The 23,707-nt window shown below is 37.2% G+C and overlaps 1 protein-coding gene across 1 annotated transcript in view; it reads left to right on the top strand.

Moving 5' to 3' along the window:
- The window catches only part of TTBK2 (tau tubulin kinase 2), a 74,061-nt gene that overhangs the window by 22,009 nt on the left and 28,345 nt on the right, over positions 1-23,707 (top strand). The window contains exons 6-9 of the mRNA XM_059819722.1: positions 17,235-17,300; positions 17,888-17,980; positions 18,996-19,121; positions 22,220-22,377. Coding sequence (XP_059675705.1) covers positions 17,235-17,300; positions 17,888-17,980; positions 18,996-19,121; positions 22,220-22,377 — 443 coding nt within the window. The remainder of the gene's footprint in view (positions 1-17,234; positions 17,301-17,887; positions 17,981-18,995; positions 19,122-22,219; positions 22,378-23,707) is intronic.

Genomic DNA, 23,707 nt, shown 5'->3' on the forward strand with positions numbered 1-23,707 from the left:
TGATTTTGAAAGTAAAAAAATAAGACTCGAAGGAGATATGTTGTAGTTTATCCACCAAGAATGTGATGGAATCTAAGAAATTGCTTCTGTAGGTATTAATGTCGTCTTTATTCCCACATTTTTGTATCCATCAAACCCCCTTTTTCAAGAAAAGTGCAAAACAGTCACAAAGCGTAAGCTTTTGAAGTCGGCCAGCAGCAGTTTTCATATGAACTACTGCTACAGGATGCACTGATTTTTACATATCTGAAGGACACAAATGATTCACATGAAGTATCTGTTTCTCTTCTTAATTACCAGTTAGGTTTTCCTGATTTATTAACTCAGGGACCAAGCCAATGTTGTTTGTGTCATCCATTCCATCTGACCCAAGCTCAATACAAAGGATGGCATGGAGTTAAAGACCAGAGGAGTTCCACCAGTTTTTAAAATTGGGAATAAATTGCTATAAACATAGAAGCATATGGGTTTTGTTTGTAAAAACTAGTATCACATTTCTTCCTTATTCTTCCTGGTTTCCCTTGTACTTCTGTCATTGCCTTTTTTGTTTTTTTTTATATAAGCTTCTTTTCCCACATTGCAGCTGAAATAGACTTTTTCCTCTAATTCTCTCTGCAAAACTATATAATTTCTTCCTTCAACAATATCGGAACTCTTTTTCAGAAAACAATGAAATAATACATCTCCAGTGTATTTCCCAAGTATTTTAGTTGTAGCTGTCTTTATTTCCTTCCCTACAAAGTGAATGCAGAGTTTCTAAGTCTTATTTTTACACATTGACTGTAATCGTATATAATAATCTTTTGTAAAGTTGGTAAAAAGGGATAGAATTGATTATAAATGTAATACAGCAGCTGTTAGAGAAGGACTAATCTTTTCTGGTATTCCATAATCAGTACCTGGACTGTAACTTTAAATTCAGCATTTTCCTTATGGGAAAATATCAGCCCTCTTTATAAAGAAGAGGAAGTGTTTGTTTCAGGAAATTATAGGAAGGTGTATTTTGAGAGATGATTTTATGTAAGGAAAATGTTTGTGTTCAAGCTTTATTAGTCTGCACCAGTGTCTAAACGTACTGGCAAAAGGAAATACCTTTATTGCTCACCTTAAGGACCCAGGGTTTTTAGATTCTTTTGGGTTATTCAGTCACCAGAGACAGTTTCCCACTTGTTCCAGGTATTACCCTTAAAATGAAATACTTGTAGTTGCAGTTTTCTTATTATAGTATTATTTTACTACAGTGGTCTGCTTCAGTTGGTATAGCTTCAAAACTGAAAGAAAAATAGATTAACATAAAAATGTAAAGCAAAAAACATGCTTTGCAAACTTTTTCATGCTACAAATAGTTCTCTCTCAAAATTACTGTAAAATAAAATATTTTTTAACTGCTAATTTTGAAATGGATTAATTTTAACAAAGTTGTCCTGTCTTGCAGCTGTCTGAATGACTATGTTTGTGAGGAGCTAACTTTGAAGAGAGAGGGATATGTCCCTTGTATCTCAGTAATAAGATATTTGTAAAGTGTATGAACATGTTGAAGAGAGTAGTGAAGGGCTGCAGTTCATTAAGTAGTATGATCTGACACTATTACCTGATTAGAACTTAAAAGTCAAAACCAAACATTTATTGCAGCTTGTAGGTTTGTGAAGGATGTAAGAAAGGAGGTAATGACAAGTGTGTATCATAGTGTTGCTTGGAAGGGTGTAGAATAATTCACACTTGTTTAAAAATGAGAGCTTATGTAATGCTATTTTATATTTTCTCTTCAATTTACTTAACCTTGTTTTATTAGCTAAAGAACTTGAAGTCTGACTTAAATGTATCATGAAAAAACTTAAAAATTTTCAGGTGAGATCTTGAATCCAAATGTAAATGTCATATTCTAGATGTAGGTAGTACTAGCGTTATATGCCTTAGAGTGCAGGTGAAACGTACCTGTTCTGTCACTTACTCTATCTACATATTGTATATTTAAGAGTAATAGGAAAAGGTATAGCTTTTGCAGATAAGGTCTTTGGAAATGTAGTCGTTCTCTTAACATATAGTTCACTATTTACAGTCGGTAGTTTTGATTTGGTTTTTTTCTGTACTTGGATTCATGTGCATTGAAGATCTAATACTATTTTATTAGAAAGAAGTTGTTCTGAACACCCAAATGCAGTACCTAAAAAGTAAAATACCGGTCTCTAATATAACCTGTTCTAAACTGTGAAAAACGTATATAAACAAATGGCACATGAAAAAATTTTTCTGCAACTATGCTACTGTTCTCAGTGGTTTGAGCCCTAGCTCCTTGTCCATTTTATTTTTGTTTGCTTGGAATATATTTTGACCACATACACTTTTGGGGAACCTTGAACAATGATACATGTGTAGCTAGGAATAGGATGAAGAATATGGAAACTCGGGCAGTAGACTGTGTGTGTGTGTATAGGCTTCTGAAACAAAATTCTATATGTTGGGGACAGTACTAGGAAGCAGGTATTTGAGGTAGATGTAGAATTAAATTCTAGAACAGAAGTTGATAAGGAAACACTCACTGCTGTGAGTGAAAGATCGTAAGAGAAAAATGTGTGTGGGAAGGAGAACAAGAACTGCTGGGGCTGATGTAGGCTGTTAAAAGAAGGAAGGAGGAAACAGGGGCAGGGGAATAAATTGTTGGAGAGAGGAAGCTAATAATTGAATTAAGGGTGTAGATAAGAATTGATTACTGCAAAGCAGGGTAATTAGAATTTAATTGTGGGGAGACTCTCTCTAATCATCAGGCAAATACATTTAGCAGGATGCAAATTTAGTATATGAGATTCATAGTCTACTGTTTATTGCTTTTTGAGAGTGTTGTCAAAGGGTTATTTTACCTACCATTTTGTTTCCCATTGTATCCCATTCCTAGTAATAGCTGAAATAAGTAGTACTAGCCTCTGTTTTTTCTTGAGACAAAGAATAAATGGTTCTTTTTGAATGTAAACCTAATTTCATACAGCCTTTAGTTTACATGTCTCTCTTTACATGGTGATAGTGGAAAGTGAAGGTGTCGGCTGTGGTATGGAAATAGAAAACCTTGAGGGACAAAATCTGAAGGACATTTGCATTCTTAACATCATCAGTACTACAGCTAGCTCTTGGGCAGTTGTCATCACTCCTGTTTTAAAGTGAATGTTAACCACAACTGTTCTTTGAGGTACTATTAAATATAATATAAAGAAAGCAAAATAGAAGAGAAAAGAAGCCACTAGTCTTTGCTTTTAAACAGATTAACCTTTAAAAATGAATTTGAGGTCATAATTCTGTAAAAATCCATAAATTCAACCATCATGTATTATCACAGGCCTGAGTTTTGTGGTCTTTTGTTTATGTGGACTTCAAGTTACAAACAACTGAATTGTATCTGTTTTACAAAGAAAATAGTATAACATGTATGCAAGCTGAGCTGACAAAGCTAGGGAAAGACACAATTCAAAAAGCTATCCATAAGAAGGTGGTGATTAGATAAAACCTTTTTTCTGAAACATCTGTGTTTTTCTACTCAGTATACAGGTCTCACTGACTGGCAGCCTAAAGAATTATTCAAATTAATAGCCAGTCCCCTGAGTCTGGTGATTTGAGCTCAGCGAAGATGAATGAAGGAGAAAACTCCTTTTTGCCCAATTTGGTGCTTAGTTTGGAATGTGGGCTTCCTGTTTAAGAGTATCCTAACTAGTGGGTTAAAAGTTATTTTGAGGAGACTCTGTTTTGTCTGTTGAACTGTTGTATTTTTGATGAATAAGGCTTTTTAGGTCAAAGGGAGAGTTACCTTATTACTGCTTTTCCCCCTCTCCCCACCTGCCCTTCCCAGTGATTAGATTTTAGGTCATACTTCAGTTGTTATTTAAACAAAATTAAGAGTTTCAGCAGAGTTCTCACCCTCATAGGTTTGTTTAGCATGACCTTAATTTCAAGTGTCTAAACATTCCTGTATTTATTTGAAATAAGTAAAAAATCAAAATTACATTCTTTCAACATACATTAAGGAGGTTTACGGTATTGTAGATCTAACTTGCTAGATTCTTTTTTTACCTGGAAATTTGAAATCTTAAACCTTACCAAGCCTGGAAGTCCTGATTTTAGAAGAACAGGAAATGTAGCACTGTTTTTTATGATATGCTTTGCATTAAAGGAGTCACAAAACTCTTATTCTAAACATTAACAGAAGTATTCAAATCCAAAGAAGACAGAGTATCCACCAAAATTTTCTGAGGAGTTACTCATGCTCTTTACTGGTGACCTGTCAGTAACAAAATTGTCTCTGACTCCTGCCAAAGCAGAAGATACACCAGCTGCTGTACAGTCTGAACCTTAGAAAATGCAGTGAAAGCAATGGTGAATGCAAATGTTTAGATTATTTTATTGTCTCGGGAAGTGGTTACAAACCTGTTCACATCAAACAATGAACATGTTATTCTGTTCAGGTGTTTATGTACAAAATCAGATAAGTGCTACTTGCCTTTCTTGAGTGCCCTCAGGTTCTGAGGATTTGCCAGCAAATGAGTTTTTATCTTCAAGTTTCACTTCAGGGTGACAGATGGTGTCCTGGAAATATACTTTAAGAAGGTGAATTCTTTTTTTTTTTTTTTTTAAATCACAATTAAAAAAACAAACCAAAAAAAACCCCTCCAAAAAACTCCCTGCACAGAGTGCTGCACAGAAATGTGTTGGTAAATATCAGAGTATTAAATACATTTTGAAAGCTTTCCATTGTACATCAGTTAAATACAGGGATAGAAGGTGTACATTTCTTGTATAGTCATTTTTTTATTTTCGTTTTTACTTCATGAAAATTTGGGAATGGTTATGCATTTATTTGCATGGTGTTTCTTTCTTTTAATATTCTGGATTATCTTGATGGCTGAGGAGGACTAGAGAATACTTCCATCTTATTTGACCTTACCTCCTGTCATCTTGGCAGAAGAATTGCGGATTGGTTATTTCTGTGTTTGGAAGAGAACATAGTTTTTATGGTACTGAAAGAGTGGAAGATATATTCATTAAATGTGTTTTATGATGGGCAAGAAAGTGGGATGATTTTAAGAACTAAAAGCGCAATGGTGAAGCTACACTGTTGTAGGGAAAAAGCTCACTGCAAATCTTTTGTCCTCTATGAAGGCAATTTGGACTCACAGACTTCTTAAAGATGGATTGCTCATATATGCATCTCAGTCTCCTTTTCAAGTAAATGCTGTTATAGCCTGATCTGCAAACATTGATATTACTTTAAGAAACAAGTCTCAGAAGTGGTCCACAGATAGTACCGACTAAAACTGGTGTAGTTTTCTTTATTTGCCCCAGTGCCACTGATAATTTAGAATTTCTGTCTGTAACTACTCCTGAATAATACCTTGACTGCATGCATTTATTATAAATAAGAATCTATATACTGGAAGTTGTTCAAGAATAGTTACTGAATGTTGCATTCGGATTAAAATTTGGATTAAATTGAGACTGCCTATTAAATTTAAATGATTGGCAGCACTTTGGTCAACTCCAGAAAATTGTGAAATTTATCAGGTTTTGGTTTTATTTAAAGAGCAGGAACATACAATGTATCTTCAGGGGTTCCTTGATACATTCTCTGCTTCGAGTGACACAGATTAAAGCAAAATCCAAGGACAACTAGGACATGTTTTATGAGTACAGTATCAAATGGCAGTGGATTATGTGAGAAATAATTAAAGAGTACAAAAAAGTTTCAGGGAGCTGTTTCAATTCATAGTGCTCCATACTAAGCATGTAATAAATGATTGGCTAAAATATGTTACCTCGTCTAAAAAGGCCTCTCCTCCAAACCTGACTAAAACTGTTGAAAGCCAGATGCTGCAGAGTAATGGCCCATGTAATTTTCTTAAATGTACTGATCAGTGGTTGTTTCATCCTGTTGAGAAGCATTTTGTTGCTGGCATTTACCTTATGCTATCTTTTTTCAGTAATATTCTCTCTCAATACCAATACGTTACACAGGGATGTGATTAGTTGAGGATTGCGTATTTGCACCTAAAAAAGTAAAATAATATTTATTTTTCCTCTTGAAATCTTCTCATCTTCCTCAGCTATACTGCCTGTCTCATATTTAATATGTGTTGTCACTTAAACTTGCAATACAATATTTGAGCTCCTCTTCTTAATTTCCAAGTTGTCACTAAATCATATTATTTTCTTGCTGGAAATTACGCAAACTTCTCTAAAATTTATCCACGTACCTTCTCTCTTTTGATAAAATTTTCATCAATCCTTAGGTTATTTCCTCATCAGTTATTGCAACAACTTATTTTCAGCCTCCTCTTCTCACTGTCACTCTTATGTGAGTAGAATTTGCTGGAGTCATGTCTCACTAATAATTGCGCTGCTGTGTAGTTAGGCTCCTGTTGTCCAGGCTGCAAGTAATGAATGTGACAAAGAAGTGTTTCTGCAGTTGTAGTGCTATGGTACTATACATCATACATTACAAGGAGGAATTTGAACCTTAAGATAATCCTGTTTTATCCTTCCCTTTTATCCTTTTCCTAACCTGTTTCTGAAAAACACAAAGGATGAGGAAAAGGCTGAGGTACTTAATGCTTTCTTCGCTTCAGTCTTTAATAGTAAGACCAGTTGTCCTCTGGGTACCCAGCCCCCTGAGCTGGTAGATAGGGACAAGGAGCAGAATGAAGCCCCCACAATCCAAGGGGAAATGGTTAGTGACCTGCTACAGCACTTAGACACCCACAAGTCTATGGGACCATATGGGATCCACCCAAGGGTACTGAGGGAGCTGGCAGAAGTGTTCACCAAACCAGTTTCCAACATCTACAGCAGTCCTGGCTAACCGCAGAGGTGCCTGTTGACTTGGAGGTTAGCAAATGTGACGCCCATTTACAAGAAGGGCCAGAAGGAGGATCCGGGGAACTATGGGCCTGTCAGCCTGACCTCAGTGCCGGGGAAGATTATGGAGCAGATCATCTTGAGTGCCATCACATGGCATGTACAGAACAACCAGGCGATCAGGCCCAGTCAGCACGGGTTTATGAAAGGCAGGTCCTACTTGACTGAACTGATCTTCTTCTATGACAAGGTGACCTGCTTAGTGGACGAGGGAAAAGCTGTGGATGTTGCCTACCTAGACTTTAGTAAAACCTTTGACACTGTTTCCCACAGCATTCTCCTGGAGAAATTGGCTGCTCATGGCTTGGATGGGCGCACTCTTCACTGGGTAAAAACTGGCTGGATGGCCGGGCCAAAGGGTTGTGATGTATGGAGTTAAATCCAGTTGGTGGCCGGTCACAAGTGGTGTTCCCCAGGGCTCAGTACTGGGGCAGGTCTTGTTTAATATATTTATCGATGATCTGCATGAGGGGATCGAGTGCAGCCTCAGCAAGTTTGCAAACGACACCAAGTTGGGCGGAGTGTTGATCTGCTGGAGGGTAGGAAGGCTCTGCAGAGGGATCTGGACAGGCTGGATCGATGGGCCGAAGCCGACTGTATGAGGTTCAACAAGGCCAAGTGCTGGGTCCTGCACTTTGGCCACAACAACCCCATGCAACGCTACAGGCTTGGGGATGAGTGGCTGGAAAGCTGCCTGGCGGAAAAGGACCTGGGGATGTTGGTTGACAGCCGGCTGAATGTGAGCCAGCAGTGTGCCCAGGTGGCCAAGAAGGCCAACAGCATCCTGGCCTGTATCAGAAATAGTGTGGCCATCAGGAGTAGGGAGGTGATCATGCCCCTGTACTCAGCGCTGGTGAGGCCGCACCTCGAATACCGTGTTCAGTTTTGGGCCTCTCACTACAAGAAGGACATTGAGGTGCTGGAGCATGTCCAGAGAAGGGCGATGGAGCTGGTGAGGGGTCTGGAGCACAAGTCTGATGAGGAGCGGCTGAGGGAACTGGTGTTGTTCAGTCTGGAGAAGAGGAGGCTGAGGGGAGCTGAACCTGAAAGGGGGTTGTGGTGAGGTGGGTGTTGGTCTCTTCTCCCAAGTGACTAGCGACAGGACAAGAGGAAATGGCCTCAAGTTGCACCAGGGGAGGTTTAGGCTGGATATTAGGAAAAATTTCTTCACTGAAAGGCTTGTCAGACATTGGAACAGGCTGCCCAGGGAAGTGGCTGAGTCACCATCCCTGGAGGTATTTGAAAGACATGTGGATGAGGCGCTTAGGGACATGGTTTAGTGGTGGTCTTAGCAGTGTTAGGTTTATGGATGGACTTGATGATCTTAAAGGTCTTTTCCAACCTAAATGATTCTATGATTCTGTGATTCTATAAGAACTTGAATAGTTCAGCATGCATTCTCAAGCTTAGCACGGAGGTGCCCTGTGACATGGAGCAAGAGCTATGTAACTATTCAGGCATGGCACAAGAAACACTTGGAGCCTTGCAGTGCTCCCATAGGGCTCATCTGCTCAGGCTCAGCAAAGGGTTCTCTTCATTGCTGCTGTACTGGGCTAATAACACCATTACCCTCTCCTCCTTACTGTCATAGAAAGATTCAAATTATGGGAAGGATGATGGAGGAAGCAAAATGTCTGTTAATAAGTTCCTATCTGTAGAATAGTCCTCTGAGTCTTTTACACATTGATATACTTTAGAGTAGACGTTTCCTAAGTTGTCTCTGAGTGAACACACCATTATCATGCAACATAATTTTTTGGAGCCGGGAAGTGACATAAAGTTACTTTTCCTCCTCAGCATTTGCATGAAAGTTATGAATGATGTACTGGACACCTCAATGCTAATGGTTACCAAGCAAAGACCTGTGCATGGTATAATTTGGCATGAGAAGTTCCCAGGTTGAAATGTCTATAACTGCGCAATCCTAAAACAAGGATTCTTTTTATTAATTTCTACATTGTTTGTCTAACAAAGACAGAAATTAATGTGAAGAAGGCACTGAACACAGTGAAGTAATGTCAGGCATTAAATGGCTATGTAACTTGCCGTGGTTCCTCCCTATCAAATTCTTTCAACTGATCTTTACTAAATCACTGTGGATTCCGCTTAGCTCTTCAGATTTTCCCTTATTCCTTCCCAGGTCTGTGATTAGATTTCTTGAAATAAGGGAATGGGGTGTATGAGGTATCAGAAGGTGCAAGAGAAAAACAGGAGGAGAGGGGAAAAGGGTGATTGAGAATGAAAATTATTTATCCGCCCCATGCCCTCTCTACTGCAGAAGTAAAGATAGCAGGTGCTGAAACAAAGGACAAGAAACATCTGGTGATAAGCTCAAAGGTGTCATGTAAATGCTTCAGTGAACTTTAAATCTGGAAGTAGTTCAGCTGTATTAGTGTGACGCTTAGTGTGGGCTATCTAGCCTGGGAAGACTGCTATGCTCTTCCAGGACCAAAAGTAGTGTCTGTCTCTGTAGAGCATTGCACTGGGTCAGCTGCTTCTTGAAGCAATTTCTAGAAATATTTGTTCTAATCTATATGAAGGGCGGAAGAAGACATGACAGGCAAGTGGGGTGTCATGCAGCAAAGCTAAATTATGTCCAATTTTTCATTGTTACCGGCTTACTGAGGAGTTTGACATGATGGAATAAGTTGGCAAGTTGCAGTTTTAGCTTGAACCATAGGACAGATATCTTAATCATGTATTTCGAGATCAGCCTCGTAACAGTCACCTTTCTTCACTTCTCTTCGGCACTTCTTGGGAAGATTTAAGAGCTGGGACTATAAAACATTAAAAATAAGTAATAGCTTTGTACTGAACTCTCTATAAATCAGCAGAAAAGCACAGTATGAACAAGAAATTATAAACAAAGGAGTATTTAAAATCTTTAGTGTGTAAATCATAATTTATCTGAATAATGTTGTTGCACTGATTGTATGTTTTACAGCAATTAGCAAAATCAGTTCCGCTGTTATGGCAGAAATAAAAATAAAAAAGGAGCAATAGAGTTGTATGTGATATAATTCAGCTGCCAAATAGAATGCAGTAAGCTCCTGAAAATAGAGTTGGAAACTATTTACTTTATGTTCTTTGTTTCTAAAATAAATATTTTTATTGATAAATAATGATTCAAAAGTAGTGTTGAAAGAGAGGACTGGGGTAATTTTTTGGAAACCTGACTATCCCTTCCTGTTATAGCCCACTTCTGCCTTTCCGTGTCTATAAAATTAAATTTTGTAAATTTTGCTACTGTAGAACAAAGAAAATGTCTAAAGAACAAATATTTTAAAACTATGTTTTCAGCTTTTCTTCACTAAATCTGCATCAGTCAGACTATATTACATGTAGTTTTGGAAACAGATGAGGCTTGCAAGATTTCCTTCTAAATTCTGAGCATTTGATAGTTGATAGCTTTTAAAAAAATGAACTACTTTAAAGAAAAAAAGCTTTGTTTCAGTAAATGGAGTTCTGTCGAAGAGCCTATATTTTCTTTATAACTTTCAGGTCTGTTGCAAAGGAATTATTATATAATATCAGAGCCATTCAATGCAAGACTTAAACATATAACCTCACTCTTAAATAACCTATACATACTCCTTAATTCTTTCCCTCATGTCATCTAAGTCAACAACTACTGGAACCTAATTCATCTTTTTTTTTTCTTCCTTAAATCCCAGGAGAAACTGGAGAAGATTTAGATTTTTATGTCAAAATGTCCTACATGGAAATGGTTATTTGCTGGAGAGACTAAGCCAAAGGCCCCTTGTTTTATTGGTTTTATAAGCAGGAATCTGCATGAGTTGAAAGAATTACGACATTAGTCATTTGAGACTCCGTTTCTGAATTAGTGATAACTTTATAGGGAAGACAAGGTAGCTAGTTTGGAGAGGTTTGTGCAGATATTATTTTTGAATAAAGAGGTTAAAATAACTATTAAGTTGTTAGGTTTCAAAAGTTTTTGAAGTAATGCATAGCTGTGATATACCTTCCAGTTCTATACCTATGCAGCTATAATGATACAGCTGTGTTATACCTACCAGTGTAACACTATTTGTTTGTCTGCCATAACCTCCTTCAAGGGCATAGAGGGAGATTATTTAAGGCACAATCTTACAGTGTATATATGTAGCATTTTCAGCATCCACTGAACATGATCCTTGCAAGTTTGATTGTATTACTGACAAAGAAGAAACAAAGGAAATCAGTGGTATAGAGACAGACAGCTGGTGTCTCGTTTGTGATAGTATAAGGTGAAAAAGGCAGGTAGTGAGTTAATGTAAAAGATTAAAAAAAAAAGCATTATGAATTGACCTAAAAGGTGACACAAGTAGAATGGATATATGAATTTCATGTGGGGTGATATTATTTTTTAACATCTCTATGGAATATTCTTGCAATAATTAAATGAAATTAAAAACTTAAGAAAATCATGTATGGTTATTTCTTTGAGAGGAAGATTCTTTGTGACCTGGTGTTTGGAGTTTTTGGGTGAAAAATAAAAAGAATACACAATCTATTAATATCCTGCCTGAAGGAACAGGTTGATAAATAGTTGAGATATGAAAAAGATTTAATTCTCATAATACAATACTTCGTAATTGTTGGGGTATATTGGCTTTTTCTCCTTTCCTGTGGTGTGCAGAACACTGATATCATATCCAAACAATCATTGAACAATTTAATTTAGAAATTCTGGTGTGCTGTAGAGCTGTTCTATATTCTGATACTGCAGTTCCATTATTTTCTGTAGAACTGATAGATGCTCAGGGGCATGGACTGTAACAGTCCTTGAAAAAAAAAGATAAATATTTTTTCCACTGGGATTTGGTATTATCTTTGAAAAAAATCAAATTATTCTATGAATGATGAAATGTGCTGCTTTCCTATGGTTTTGTGTACTGCTTCCCTTATGCCCTCCAAATTTCATAGTATTTTTAGTTTCATACTACACCCTACTTTTCTGACCAATACGTAGTTGCAGTTTCAAGACTTGGCATGTGCTTACTTGCCATCTAAAATGCATGCTGATTGACCAACTGATTGGTGTCTCTTAAGATGGATATGAGTCATTTTCATTGAATTTTAACTGTCTGCCTCTGTGTCAAGGCACTAATTTGGGCTCTGTTTTTAATCACCAGTTTTCATTAAGCTTGCAGGAACTGAAAGTCTTTGAGAGCTGTCCTATTTGTTTGAAATTAAAACCTGTTATAGTGGAAAGACAGATGGTTTCGTCCAGTAAAATTTGTTTCCTGGTGAAAATAGAAGCAAATCAAAACAGAAACTTTAGTTTCTAATTCTTTCTGAGCTATGGACTAAATTGTCTGCTGAGTTATGAAAAATTATTTTGAACAGTTTAAAAGAAAAGAAGGAAAGTGTGGTTTTTTATGTACATTAGCTTGCTTGAGACCTTTTGCTTCTCATCCTTGGTTGAAAATAAGTTTACTACTGAAATAAGTCTACTACTGGATTGATGCAACTCTTTAATGTATGGTATTATCATTATAAATACTAAATGTGATATGTACAAAACAATTAAAAATGAAGGTCTCAGTTCTCCAGTCTGCTAAGAGCACAGGACTTCCCATAATGCAGAATAATCGTAAAATGTTTAGTTACAGAGATAAGTAAAACGATATTCTGCTGTCTGGGGAAATTCTCTGCCAGAGATATTAGCTGGCTTACGTAGATAGTCTTCCTCTTACAGTAATCTCTGCTTCAGCTTCTGGTGTAAGAGGAATAAGAAAGATTGCAAAGGGCAAAGCAAACATACACATGGCAGATGTATCCTATGTGATTTTTCACTGCAGTAAGTTCAGGTTTGTGACAGACACTTAGTAGGTTGTTACCACCTCCAGCTCACCAGACTTTTTGTCTGCTCATGAGTCAGCTTTGGAATGGTTGCTGTTTTCAGCAAGTGCATCACATTGGCTAAGTAGATACGCCAGACTGAAAACTGAGTCACTCGGGAGCTGGTTCGTGTATCAAATATTGCTGGTGATGCTCTTTATAGCACAGGCAGTTGGAGTTAAATGTTCATTTGTCACCATGCATCTGTTAGAACCCACAATAGCAAAATTTAATTGTACTGTTAGATGTTAACTCGGATTGTTACCCAGCTTCTCCGGGAACTAGGTATCATAGGATCAGACAGCTGCAATCAATTTTTGGGAATCACAACTTCTGTTTAGGTAGATCCGAGTCCAGATAACGTATCATACCAACAACTGGTAGGAGGTGGGTCGATAAAGAGTTCTGAGTGCAAGTAGTCAGTTATTGGTGTCTGATGTGGTGTCTGATGTGGTTTTTATATAAAGCTAGAAGTGTGGCTTTGAAGAGCTGTATATACAGTGCAGCTGGTCACACCTATTAAGCTTTTTTCTCAACAAGGGAATCTACTTTGCTTTAAGGAGGCTCAGTTGCTGTGGTAGCAACTTCCTTGCATAAGGCATCTGGAAGACAATACTATAAACAATGTTTCTGCAAAGCTCTTTTTTTTTTTTTCAATTGGTGACTGGTGAGCTCAGATAGGAAAAATTTGGAGGTGTCTAAAAACAAATTAACATGATCAGTAATAGCAGAGGGGGATTTTATTTGAAAAAATGCAGTGAATCATTCAGGAAGTTGCTATTACTGCCTGTAATATTTCTCTTTTACTACATGAGCCATTGTGAGATGCATAAAGAGCTCTGAAACAGTTTCAGAAGTTTTGCAAATGCTCAGAAGTCTATAAATTCTATTCTGAATTGGGCAAACTTGATTTGAGCGACTGGAGCCATCATTCATGTTGTTAGTGATGTGATAGAATTAATTTATTGTTGTTGTGTGGCATTGTATACCTCTGTTAGTGACCAGCTGCATTACTAAAAGGCATTTCATTGTGTCTTAGAACGTAACAGAGTTACATATGCTCTTAAGTCAGATTTATACAAACTACACTTTAAAGCAAGAGATTGTAAAAGGTTTTAGATACCCTTGCTGGGGTAAAGAATTCAGAATTCATTTCATGATAAGCTAATATATAGAAACAATATTCATGCTTTTTTTTTTCTTTCCCCCAGCCAGGTGATTCTCAGATAATTGAAATCATCTTAGGGCAAATAAGTCATAGGAATGTTTAAGGATGGTAGTGACTTTGACATTCAAAAGCAGTTGAGTTGGTACATGATGAAAGTCCTCATATGGACTTTTCTCCCCCAGGACTGGACTGGAATAGATCAGATTGTTAGTTTTTGTAAACTGGCTGGGATAGTTTAGATTCCATATGCCATTTCTTACTCTTTTTTTATTTCCTTATCAAGCAACTGAAATGTTTTGTGCTAGTTATCAAGTAGAAATTGAAGTTGTTACCCTAGCAATAAAAGCCTCATTTCATCCTAGTTTTCATATTTTTCATTAGTCTCAGGAGAATGGAAATATTTAACTTAGTAAAATGGAATATAGTCCTTCCTTTTTAACATTCAAACCAGAGGCTGAAGACAGTAAGCATTTGGTTTCATCTTCTGAAACTTTATGCTCTTGGGATTTACTGACTTTGTATTTCCGGATGTTTTCAAGTTAAGCTCTTGGTGCCCTTCTGAAAAAGTGCTAATCACCAAACTTCATCTCTTTGGAAATTTACCTGTATTTTGATTGTCTTGGCAGCAATGCTATATTATTCTTAGTTGGCTGGTTTGCCAATTTTCAGAACTACTAAGAAGGATACTTAAGGCTGTTTTTGAACAATGTAGTTTCTCCTGAAATTAGCAGTTTCAAAGCATTTTGAGCTATTCTTTTTATGATTGCATAGTACTGTGAAATTTCTGCAACTACCGTGTTATGCTTCATTTCAGGATAATGTTCAGTATGGGATATGATATACTTACAAGATATAAGATAGTAACTCAATTGTCTGTCCTGCCTGAATACAAAATGTGTTCCAAGCACCATTTAAACTTTATGATAACATGCAAAACCTAAGATTTATGGAATATTGTCTGAGAACCTGTTCATGTTAAGTACGCCCTAGAAAATATTCTCCATCCTAACTAACACTGGTTCAGCTCTCATCGTACCTCTCTAGCAGACACTGATTATATGGGCTGTTGGATCCTTTTTGCTGCATAATCCCACTGGATTTAATTGGTAGGGTTACTGACAATAATGGCAGCTCCTGACGTACTTAAATGATAGCTCTCAGTGTAGCATCTCTTGGTGGATAAGAAGAAGTTATACCTGCATATGGATAGGTGGGGAGAGACTGAAGTGTTTTGTCTTAATAGGGTAATAATTTTGTATTGTGGTTATCTTTGTGTGCATATCAAACCCGACTTTTTAATGTATTGTGCAAAATTTTTTAAAATCTTAGAAATTGACATGCATCTGGGGCAGGCAGACAGATCACCAATACCCCTTTAAGTGCAAGTCAGAGGTGAGGAAGATAATTCAAGTTTCTCACATTCAGTGTTAGAGGAAACAAAAAGAATTATTGATTGGGAAGATAAGACTGTGTAAAAGCAAATTTAGCAGTTATGGCAGTTCTCTCTATATAGAATGATTAATTAAAGGGATAGCATGGATTGGATATCTGTCTTAGTCAAAGTAATAACACCATGGTTTGGGTTTGTTTTTTTTTTATTTTAAATATGTATTGATTATTACCAATTATATAATTCTTTTTGTGACATTTTATTTGAAGGAAAGAAGGATGGGAAAATATATTCTGTGATTATAAAACACCAGCTGACTTACGATCATACAATATCTAGAGTGGATAGGACGAAATGCTGGTATTCAGAAACTAGAAAAGAAATAAATATTTTTAATTGGTGCGGCCCTTGCTATTTATTGCTCAGCCGCAGCTTTGAGACTTACCTGTGGCTTTCCCTGCTTTTGGAATTTCTCAAAAAATTGGTTGTTTGCTAGTTCAGAAAATGATTTCTGAAAATGTTGCTAGCACATTTCAATAAATGGCTGGTTGTCTGTTCATAACACATAATAATGGTGTATTTTAGCAAAGTGGAAGAAAACATTATGGTTTAGATCCTGCCAGAATTTAAAAACTCAGACTTCTAAAAGTTAAAACCAAGAAATACTTTCATTATTAGAGAAAAAAGAGGAATAGAATCACAGAATCACTAAGGTTGGAAAAGACCTGTAAGATCATCAGGTCCAACCATCAACCAACACCACCATGCCCATTAAACCATGTCCCACAATGCCTCGTCCACACGTTCCTTGAATACCACGACTCCACCACCTCCCTGGGCAGCCTGTTCCAGTGTTTCACCACTCTCTCAGTAAAGAATTTTTTCCTAATATCCAGCCTGAACCTCCCCTGGTGCAACTTGAGGCCATTTCCTCTTGTCCTGTCGCTAGTCACTTGGGAGAAGAGACCAGCACCCACCTCACCACAACCCCCTTTCAGGTAGTTGTAGAGAGCGATGAGGTCTCCCCTCAGCCTCCTCTTCTCCAGACTGAACAACCCCAGTTCCCTCAGCCGCTCCTCATCAGACTTGTGCTCCAGACCCCTCATCAGCTTCATCGCCCTTCTCTGGACATGCTCCAGCACCTCAATGTCCTTCTTGTAGTGAGGGGCCCAAAGCTGAACGCAGCATTTGAGATGTGGCCTCACCAGCGCCGAGTACAGGGGCACGATCACCTCCCTGCTCCTGATGGCCACACTATTTCTGATACAGGCCAGAATGCTGTTGGCCTTCTTGGCCACCTGGGCACACTGCTGGCTCATCTTCAGCCGGCTGTCCATCAACACCCCCAGGTCCTTTTCTGCGGGGCAGCTTTCCAGCCACTCTTCCCCAAGCCTGTAGCGTTGCATGGGGTTGTTGTGACCCAAGCACAGGACCCGGCACTTGGCCTTGTTGAACCTCATACAGTTGGCTTTGGCCCATCGATCCAGCCTGTCCAGATCCCTCTGCAGAGCCTTCCGACCCTCGAGCAGATCAACACTCCCGCCCAACTTGGTGTCGTCTGCAAACTTGCTGAGGCTGCACTCAATCCCCTCATCCAGATCATCGATAAATATATTAAACAAGACCTTCCCCAGTACTGAGCCCGGGGGAACACTGCTAGTTCTGCCATATAGCTTTTTTGACGGATGAGGTAAAAAGGACTTGATGCCTGTGGAGAACAAAAACTGGCATAAACAGATGGTTTAAAAAACTATGACTTTGTGGTGCCTACTTGAATTTCCACTGAGAACTTGTAGAAACATGGTAAATTGAAATAAAACAAAAAGTCTCAAATGATATTTGTTGTGGCTCCATACTCACTTTGCAGATTACAAGTTAAGTAGTCAGAGCGTTTGTTTCTGAGTATGAGAATCTTTTTCTTTTTCTGTTCTTTGACAGCCACGAGCTGTCGCTGGTTTTCGAGGAACAGTACGATATGCATCAATCAATGCTCATAGAAACAGAGTGAGTATTTCAATCTATATCATATCCATCTCATGTAGCTGAAAGCAGTCAGTAATGCCGTTGCTACTGATTTCCTTTTTTGTATTCTTGTACGTGTATTTTTTATGTAGAAATTAATACTTATAAATTTTGGGAAAGGATAATATACTTTACAGTAGTTGAGGGTAAAAAAGTTCTTGTTGTAGAAATAATAGTGGGTTTAATAGTTACCTTTGGTGTTCAATTGTATCGTAAGTTAATAAATGAAAAAGGTGAAGTTACTGAGTTTTATAAAATACGTAATGTCCAGTACGTCATCTTAACGTCGTACACTAAAGAAATCTGAATGAACCAGTATAGAGATTTGCAATGTTATTTTAACACACTTCAACTTCTGTTTTGTTTCTTTGTACCTTCTATGGTAATTTACTTGTATGTTTCTACTTAAAATAGTTGCTGGATTTAATTACACAAACTTGTTTTGTGGCGTCGATTATATTAATTTTTATATATAATAATTTAAGTCTCCAAAGCAGTAAAGAGTTGATCTTCCTTTTTGTCTTGTAGGTACTTGTAAGATGCATTAGAATAACATTTCTTTTTCACAGGAAATGGGTCGTCATGATGACCTCTGGTCCCTGTTCTACATGTTGGTGGAATTTGTGGTTGGGCAACTGCCTTGGAGAAAAATAAAAGATAAGGTAAACCTAGAAGTGAAACCAAAGAGCATGAGGGAGATTTACTTCTGGATTGCAAGGGAATGCGGTAATAAAGATTCCACTAAGAATCACTGGTTCATTAATTTTAACATTACATTTTCCAGTGTTTTTTAGTGTTAGTTCTTATTGCTAGTCTCATGGTATAAAAAGCAATGAAGTTTTACAAACTGTTCTATGTAGGATGTGGATTGTTCTTCTAGTTTGCAAATGTTTCAAAAGGCAAAAGTAAGTGTATATATGCCACTTATTTAATTTTCCTGTTTTCACTTGAATACTTCTTGATTTCACCTATCACACATTTAGAATTTCTTACCTGTTTTGATTATTTGTGAAATGGACATTTCTTATTTGCTGGTGAACAGAAGTGAATCAGTCAATATGAAGTAGTGCCTTTAGTCATACATCATAGGTGAGGTATGCAAAGAAACAATGTCTAATTAGCCTATTACTACTACTTTCACCTTTTTTGAAATTAGATTGAAACAAGGTTACTCTCTGATGTGGTTTATGCATTGGTAGATGACAACGTGGTATAGAGGTAGCATCTCTTTTTTGGTCTTGATTTACTCATGTTACACTAAACAGGATTTACTAATCTTATGCAATACACTGTGATGGCCAAATATACACCAAAAAGTGACTGAACTTCAGATGATGCAACAGGATATTTAAATCTTTAAAACATTCTTTTTTAGAAGGGTTGGAGTATCTAATGACAGTCCTTGATATCAGGCAGCATTCAAACACAGCAGAAAATTAAATGGCTTTTCATATTGAATTTGAGGTTTGTATGTTATTTTGCTTGTGTACTGAGGGCAATGACAGAATCTCTTCTTTTGCTATCTGATGTAAAATGGCCTTCCTCACTACTGTTCAGTGTAATGTACTTAGCCATCTTTCTGGCCAGTAGTGTATTGAATGGCTGTAAGATACAGGGTGAACATGTTGTAGCAGAGCATTAAGGTGTGTTAATGTTTGTTGTGTTATTTACTCCTAGGAGCAAGTGGGCTCCATTAAAGAAAGGTATGAGCACAGACTTATGTTGAAACATCTTCCTCAAGAATTCAACATCTTTCTGGATCACATTTCTAATTTAGATTACTTTACAAAGCCTGATTACCAGGTAAACATTTCTACTATTTTGTCTTTCTGATTTTTAAATCGCAGATTTTTATGCTGTTTCATCTTCAATTTCCTTTGATTTCATTGTGTAGTCTTGATAGTGATTATGGATTGTGCCACCACAATTAATGATCATCTAGTGCCACAGAAACTTTGCAGTTCAAAGATGTCACTCTTCCCAAATGGAAAAAAATAAGGCAGTTAAGTTTCTAACACAATTGACAGTTGCTTTGCAGCCAGTATTCTGGTAGGATCGGGTCGTATCCTACTATCATAGCCTCTAGTAGGTGCTCCTTAAGTTAAATCAATCAGATTGTTTTCTCAGTGATAGTCATTCTGGCAGTTTTCCAAAATCTGGAGCTCAGGACCTACAATATATACAGCTAGAGCACAACATGCAGCCACGGTGGGCTTTTAAAACTGAAGTATTGCCTACAGAGATCACCAGAAAACTAGTAATTTTTCTTTGTTTAAGAGAGTATTGCCTATTGAAATAGACAGCCTCAGCTTGCTGATAAGGTGATAGGTGCTGAGAGGATATGCTGTAGAATATGTGTCTTACTCACTGAGGGTTTTTAACATGATTTTAACAATAAATAAAACTCAAAGATAGAACTTTGTTCTATACCAGTATATGGAAAGCAGCAGAGGAATGCTCAGGAAAAGTAGGCGGGGAGAGACTGAGAGTTTCTTCAGTCTCACAAACTGTGGGAGAAGTTGAACTGAACTAATATCTCACCACGACAAGTTGTCCCTGTGCCTTCCTTCTGGCTCCCAGAAACACACCTTCCTGTCAGCTTCCCATTTGCCTTACCTGTCTGCCTCTGTGCATTTGTTCGACTCGCTAACTCAGCAAAGCTAGAAGGAATAGTTTTCTGCTCTTGTGCAAGCTGAATTGGTTCAACTGAATAAAGAAATCATTCTGACTAATTCTGGAATTGTAACTTTGGTAAGAATGATTCTTGTGCTTTACTTGGTAAGGTTAACAGAGAAATCAAGGTATCTAAGATTCGAAATAAGAACTGAAAATCTCAAGGTATAACTAATTTCCTGTTAGTATGTGAATTTCTCTAAATGTACTGGTATGTTCTTCTGCACATTTGCAAAAAAAAAAAAAAATCAATTTTTGTGCAAAAATTTGAATGTAAAAAAAGTCTTATTACAAATACAGAGAATGTTCAGCATTCCTGAAAAATAAATACCTTGGGTTTTTTCCTTTTCTATTACAAATTTCCATGGGATTTATCCTATAGTTTACAATTAAGTGAGGAAATGATTAAGAAAGTTTTGAGTGTTTTGTGTGTCTAGTTATAAAGATGAATCAGATTTACTTTTTTTTTCTATGGTAAAAATTACTGATTGCAGAAATTTTGATATTGCATGGAAAAACCTTGATTACAGACTGGTAAATATGTATTATTTACATTATATATTCTGAAGGATAAAACATATACATAGGCATATTTTTGGAAAACCTTTTTCTGTGGTCTACTTGTATCTTACACCGCACATGCACTCAGGGATTTACATGATACCAGGACAGAGTTTCTCCATGACAGAGACAGCCCAATAATTTACAGTCCTCTGGTTGGTCATGAAACATTTGCAGTTGTGTAGCTGCAGCCTGAGCCTTCTGACATGGTCTTGCTCGTGTGCTTTAGACCAGAGCAGGGTGGTTTTATTTAGAGTGGTGAGAAAGTGCTTTACTTTCCATGGTCATTTAAGCTCTGGTCTCTTTTAACTAGTATCTGTTGTAGCAATGCTATTCGTACCTTCAATATGTATCATTCTTTGTTTGTATTTATGGTTAGGCACCGAACAAGAGTGTACATGGTCAGGATCCCTGCTTTGAAGAGTTTACAGTCTAAAAAGTTCATGACATAGGCCCAGAATCCAGTTTTGATTTAGCAGTGTCAGATATGTTTCTTTTATTCAGGTATTTATGCACATATTGCCTCAGCCTCCTGACATCATTAAGCATTTGAGTTTGTGTTTGCATTATAGCAGAAATTGTAGGAAAGATTTAAAGGAGAATGACCTTAAAAATTACTTCAGAGAGACTGCTGAAGGTTTACAGGAAGAGGAGAATAAAGGAGAGTATATAAGGGACAGAGAGGGAACTATGGCTTTGTGCAGTTCAGTAGGCTTTCAGAACTGACTGGGATAGATGACACACCAAAGGTTCTTGAGAGTAAGGATAAAACGGATACAACCACTTTATACAAGAAAAATTATCCAAACTTCCCATCTGTTTTAAGTTGCCAAAAAGTATGTGTTTTTAAAGGAGGCCAGAGAAAAATTTCCAGCATCCTAGATTGGAAGAAAGAACGAAAACTAGAGTTTTAGCTTCTAGGAATGCCCTCCCGCCCCCCCCCCCCCCCCCCGATTAATTTTAGAAGTGTTACAGAGTAGGAGACGAAGTGATACGGACACAGCCTTCCCACCAATAACTAGAATGAGACAAAGTTTTTTCACAGGGAGAGGAAAGTAGATACCATTTCTTTCTCTGTCATGGACACAAATTGTTCTAGATGCTTTCTCATAGCATAAAATGAGGGTGGAGAGCTTCCAGTGTGACGTTTCTGTGGGATGAATGTCAGCATTAGATAAAGTAAACGATACCTGGTTCTAAATGACAGAAATGTCTGAATTAGCAAATCAGTATCCTTCTCTACGTACTCCTCATCCATTTCCTTGATTTGTAGTGGTGTTACCAAATATATTCTTTTATCTTCCTCTCCTGGAGAGCCATTGGGTGCTATTCTGCAGCAATGTAGTCATGCCTTTGTGTGTGTGTGTGTGTCTTTCTGTCTTTTTATGGAAGCCTATGGTGTATCTTTGCCTCTCTTTACTGATAAACACACAGATGTGGTTTGGTTTTGGTTTTTTTTACATAAAACAGAATTTTGCATATCTTGCCTTTCAGACCTTGGAAAATGAGAAATGCTTACTATAAAGAACTGTGTCCTTTTTTTGGAAAATCATTGTCAGTCAAAATCTTAAAAAAGCGACATGTTAAAGTATTACAGGAGGATATTTCTTAATTGCTTGGTGTCTTAGACAAAAATGACGCTTATTAACTTTTTTCTTCATTTTTAGCTTCTCATGTCTGTGTTTGACAATAGCATGAAAACATTTGGGGTTATTGAAAGTGACCCTTTCGACTGGGAGAAGAGTGGAACTGATGGCTCTCTGACAACGACAACAACTTCAACCACACCTCAGTTACACACTCGTCTTACTCCGGCTGCAATTGGGTATGTATGCACATTGTGGTCACTTAAAAAGCAGCCGCAGAGTACCAAAGGGAAATTATCGCCATAATTTAGGTTTTTTCTGCAGTATGTTGAATAAATAGAGGAATGGAGGTTTGGGAGAGTTTGAAGTATTTCCCTTTTTAGGGTTCCTGTTGATACTATCCTGAAAGATCAGCACTGCAGTCCTAAATTTGCAGTAATAAAAAATAGTAGCTCAGGAAAGTGCATGTAAATTTGCTAGTCCATCCTTTGCTATATAATATTTTGTGAAACTAAATGATGAGTCCTGAGTTTAACTGCCTGGAAATAAACCCACTGTTTTCTGTAAGCTTGGAATAAACTACTAGCTGCAATTTCCTTATAACTTTGAAAAATGAATGGATCTTTCTAGGAAATTTGGAAGTAGATTTTGGTCATGTTTAAAATAATATTTAATGGGGTCTTTGTGACCTTCTGTAATTAAGTAAGTTGGATGAGATGTGATGTTTAATAATACCCATAGTCATCACCGGGGATTGGAGAATGTAAGAGATGTTTATGAGTGAGGAGGAAGACTTTTGTGTCTGTTCTAGGCCTTGAGTAGATCAACTTTCTATCTAAGAGTCATGAAGGCTGTGACATGGGAGTTTTGACAGTGTAGTGAGGCTGAAAAATGCCAGAATTTCATGTAGAATGTATTAAATTCCCAGTATTTCAAGGTAATTTTAAAAAAAAAAGTGTTAAATGTCAGTCAAGACATTAACTGGTGTTAATATTACACAGGTGTACAGTGTGCATTATTGAACACACTGAATTTGACAGGGATATTGCATATGATTCAGTCCCATTATCACACTAAGCATCACACTGGGGTTATTGATAGTCTTGGCTGCAGTTAACCATTTTGGTGACTGTAAAGGAATGACTTTTAATTGACCTTCTGAACATTCACTTTTTAGGAATACCATTGCTTTAGTTTCAGGTACTGAGCTAGGCCTTAGCCCTGTTTAGACCCAAGTCAACGGGACTACAGAATATTAATTAAAATGTAATGTCTTGTTAGCGTTATGCTTATGTTTTGATTATCAATAATTGGACCAAAATAGCACTTTGATAAGAATAGTGATTAAAACTGCATTTAGTTTGCAGAGTGATCTTTCTTCCTCACACAGTATGTTTTGTTGTTCTACCAAATTTTGGGGAAAAGGAAACTATATTACGAAAGTTGCCATTAATTTTTTTTTTAATTAAAAAAAATATGTATAGAAGAATCAGGAGTGAAATTAGGCCTGGACATGATTTCTAACAAATTTTCTCAGAAGTTGCTTCAAAAACATTCAGAAAAATGGCT

The sequence above is a fragment of the Gavia stellata genome, chromosome 7, assembly GCF_030936135.1.
Source record: "Gavia stellata isolate bGavSte3 chromosome 7, bGavSte3.hap2, whole genome shotgun sequence".
Lineage (NCBI taxonomy): Eukaryota > Metazoa > Chordata > Aves > Gaviiformes > Gaviidae > Gavia > Gavia stellata.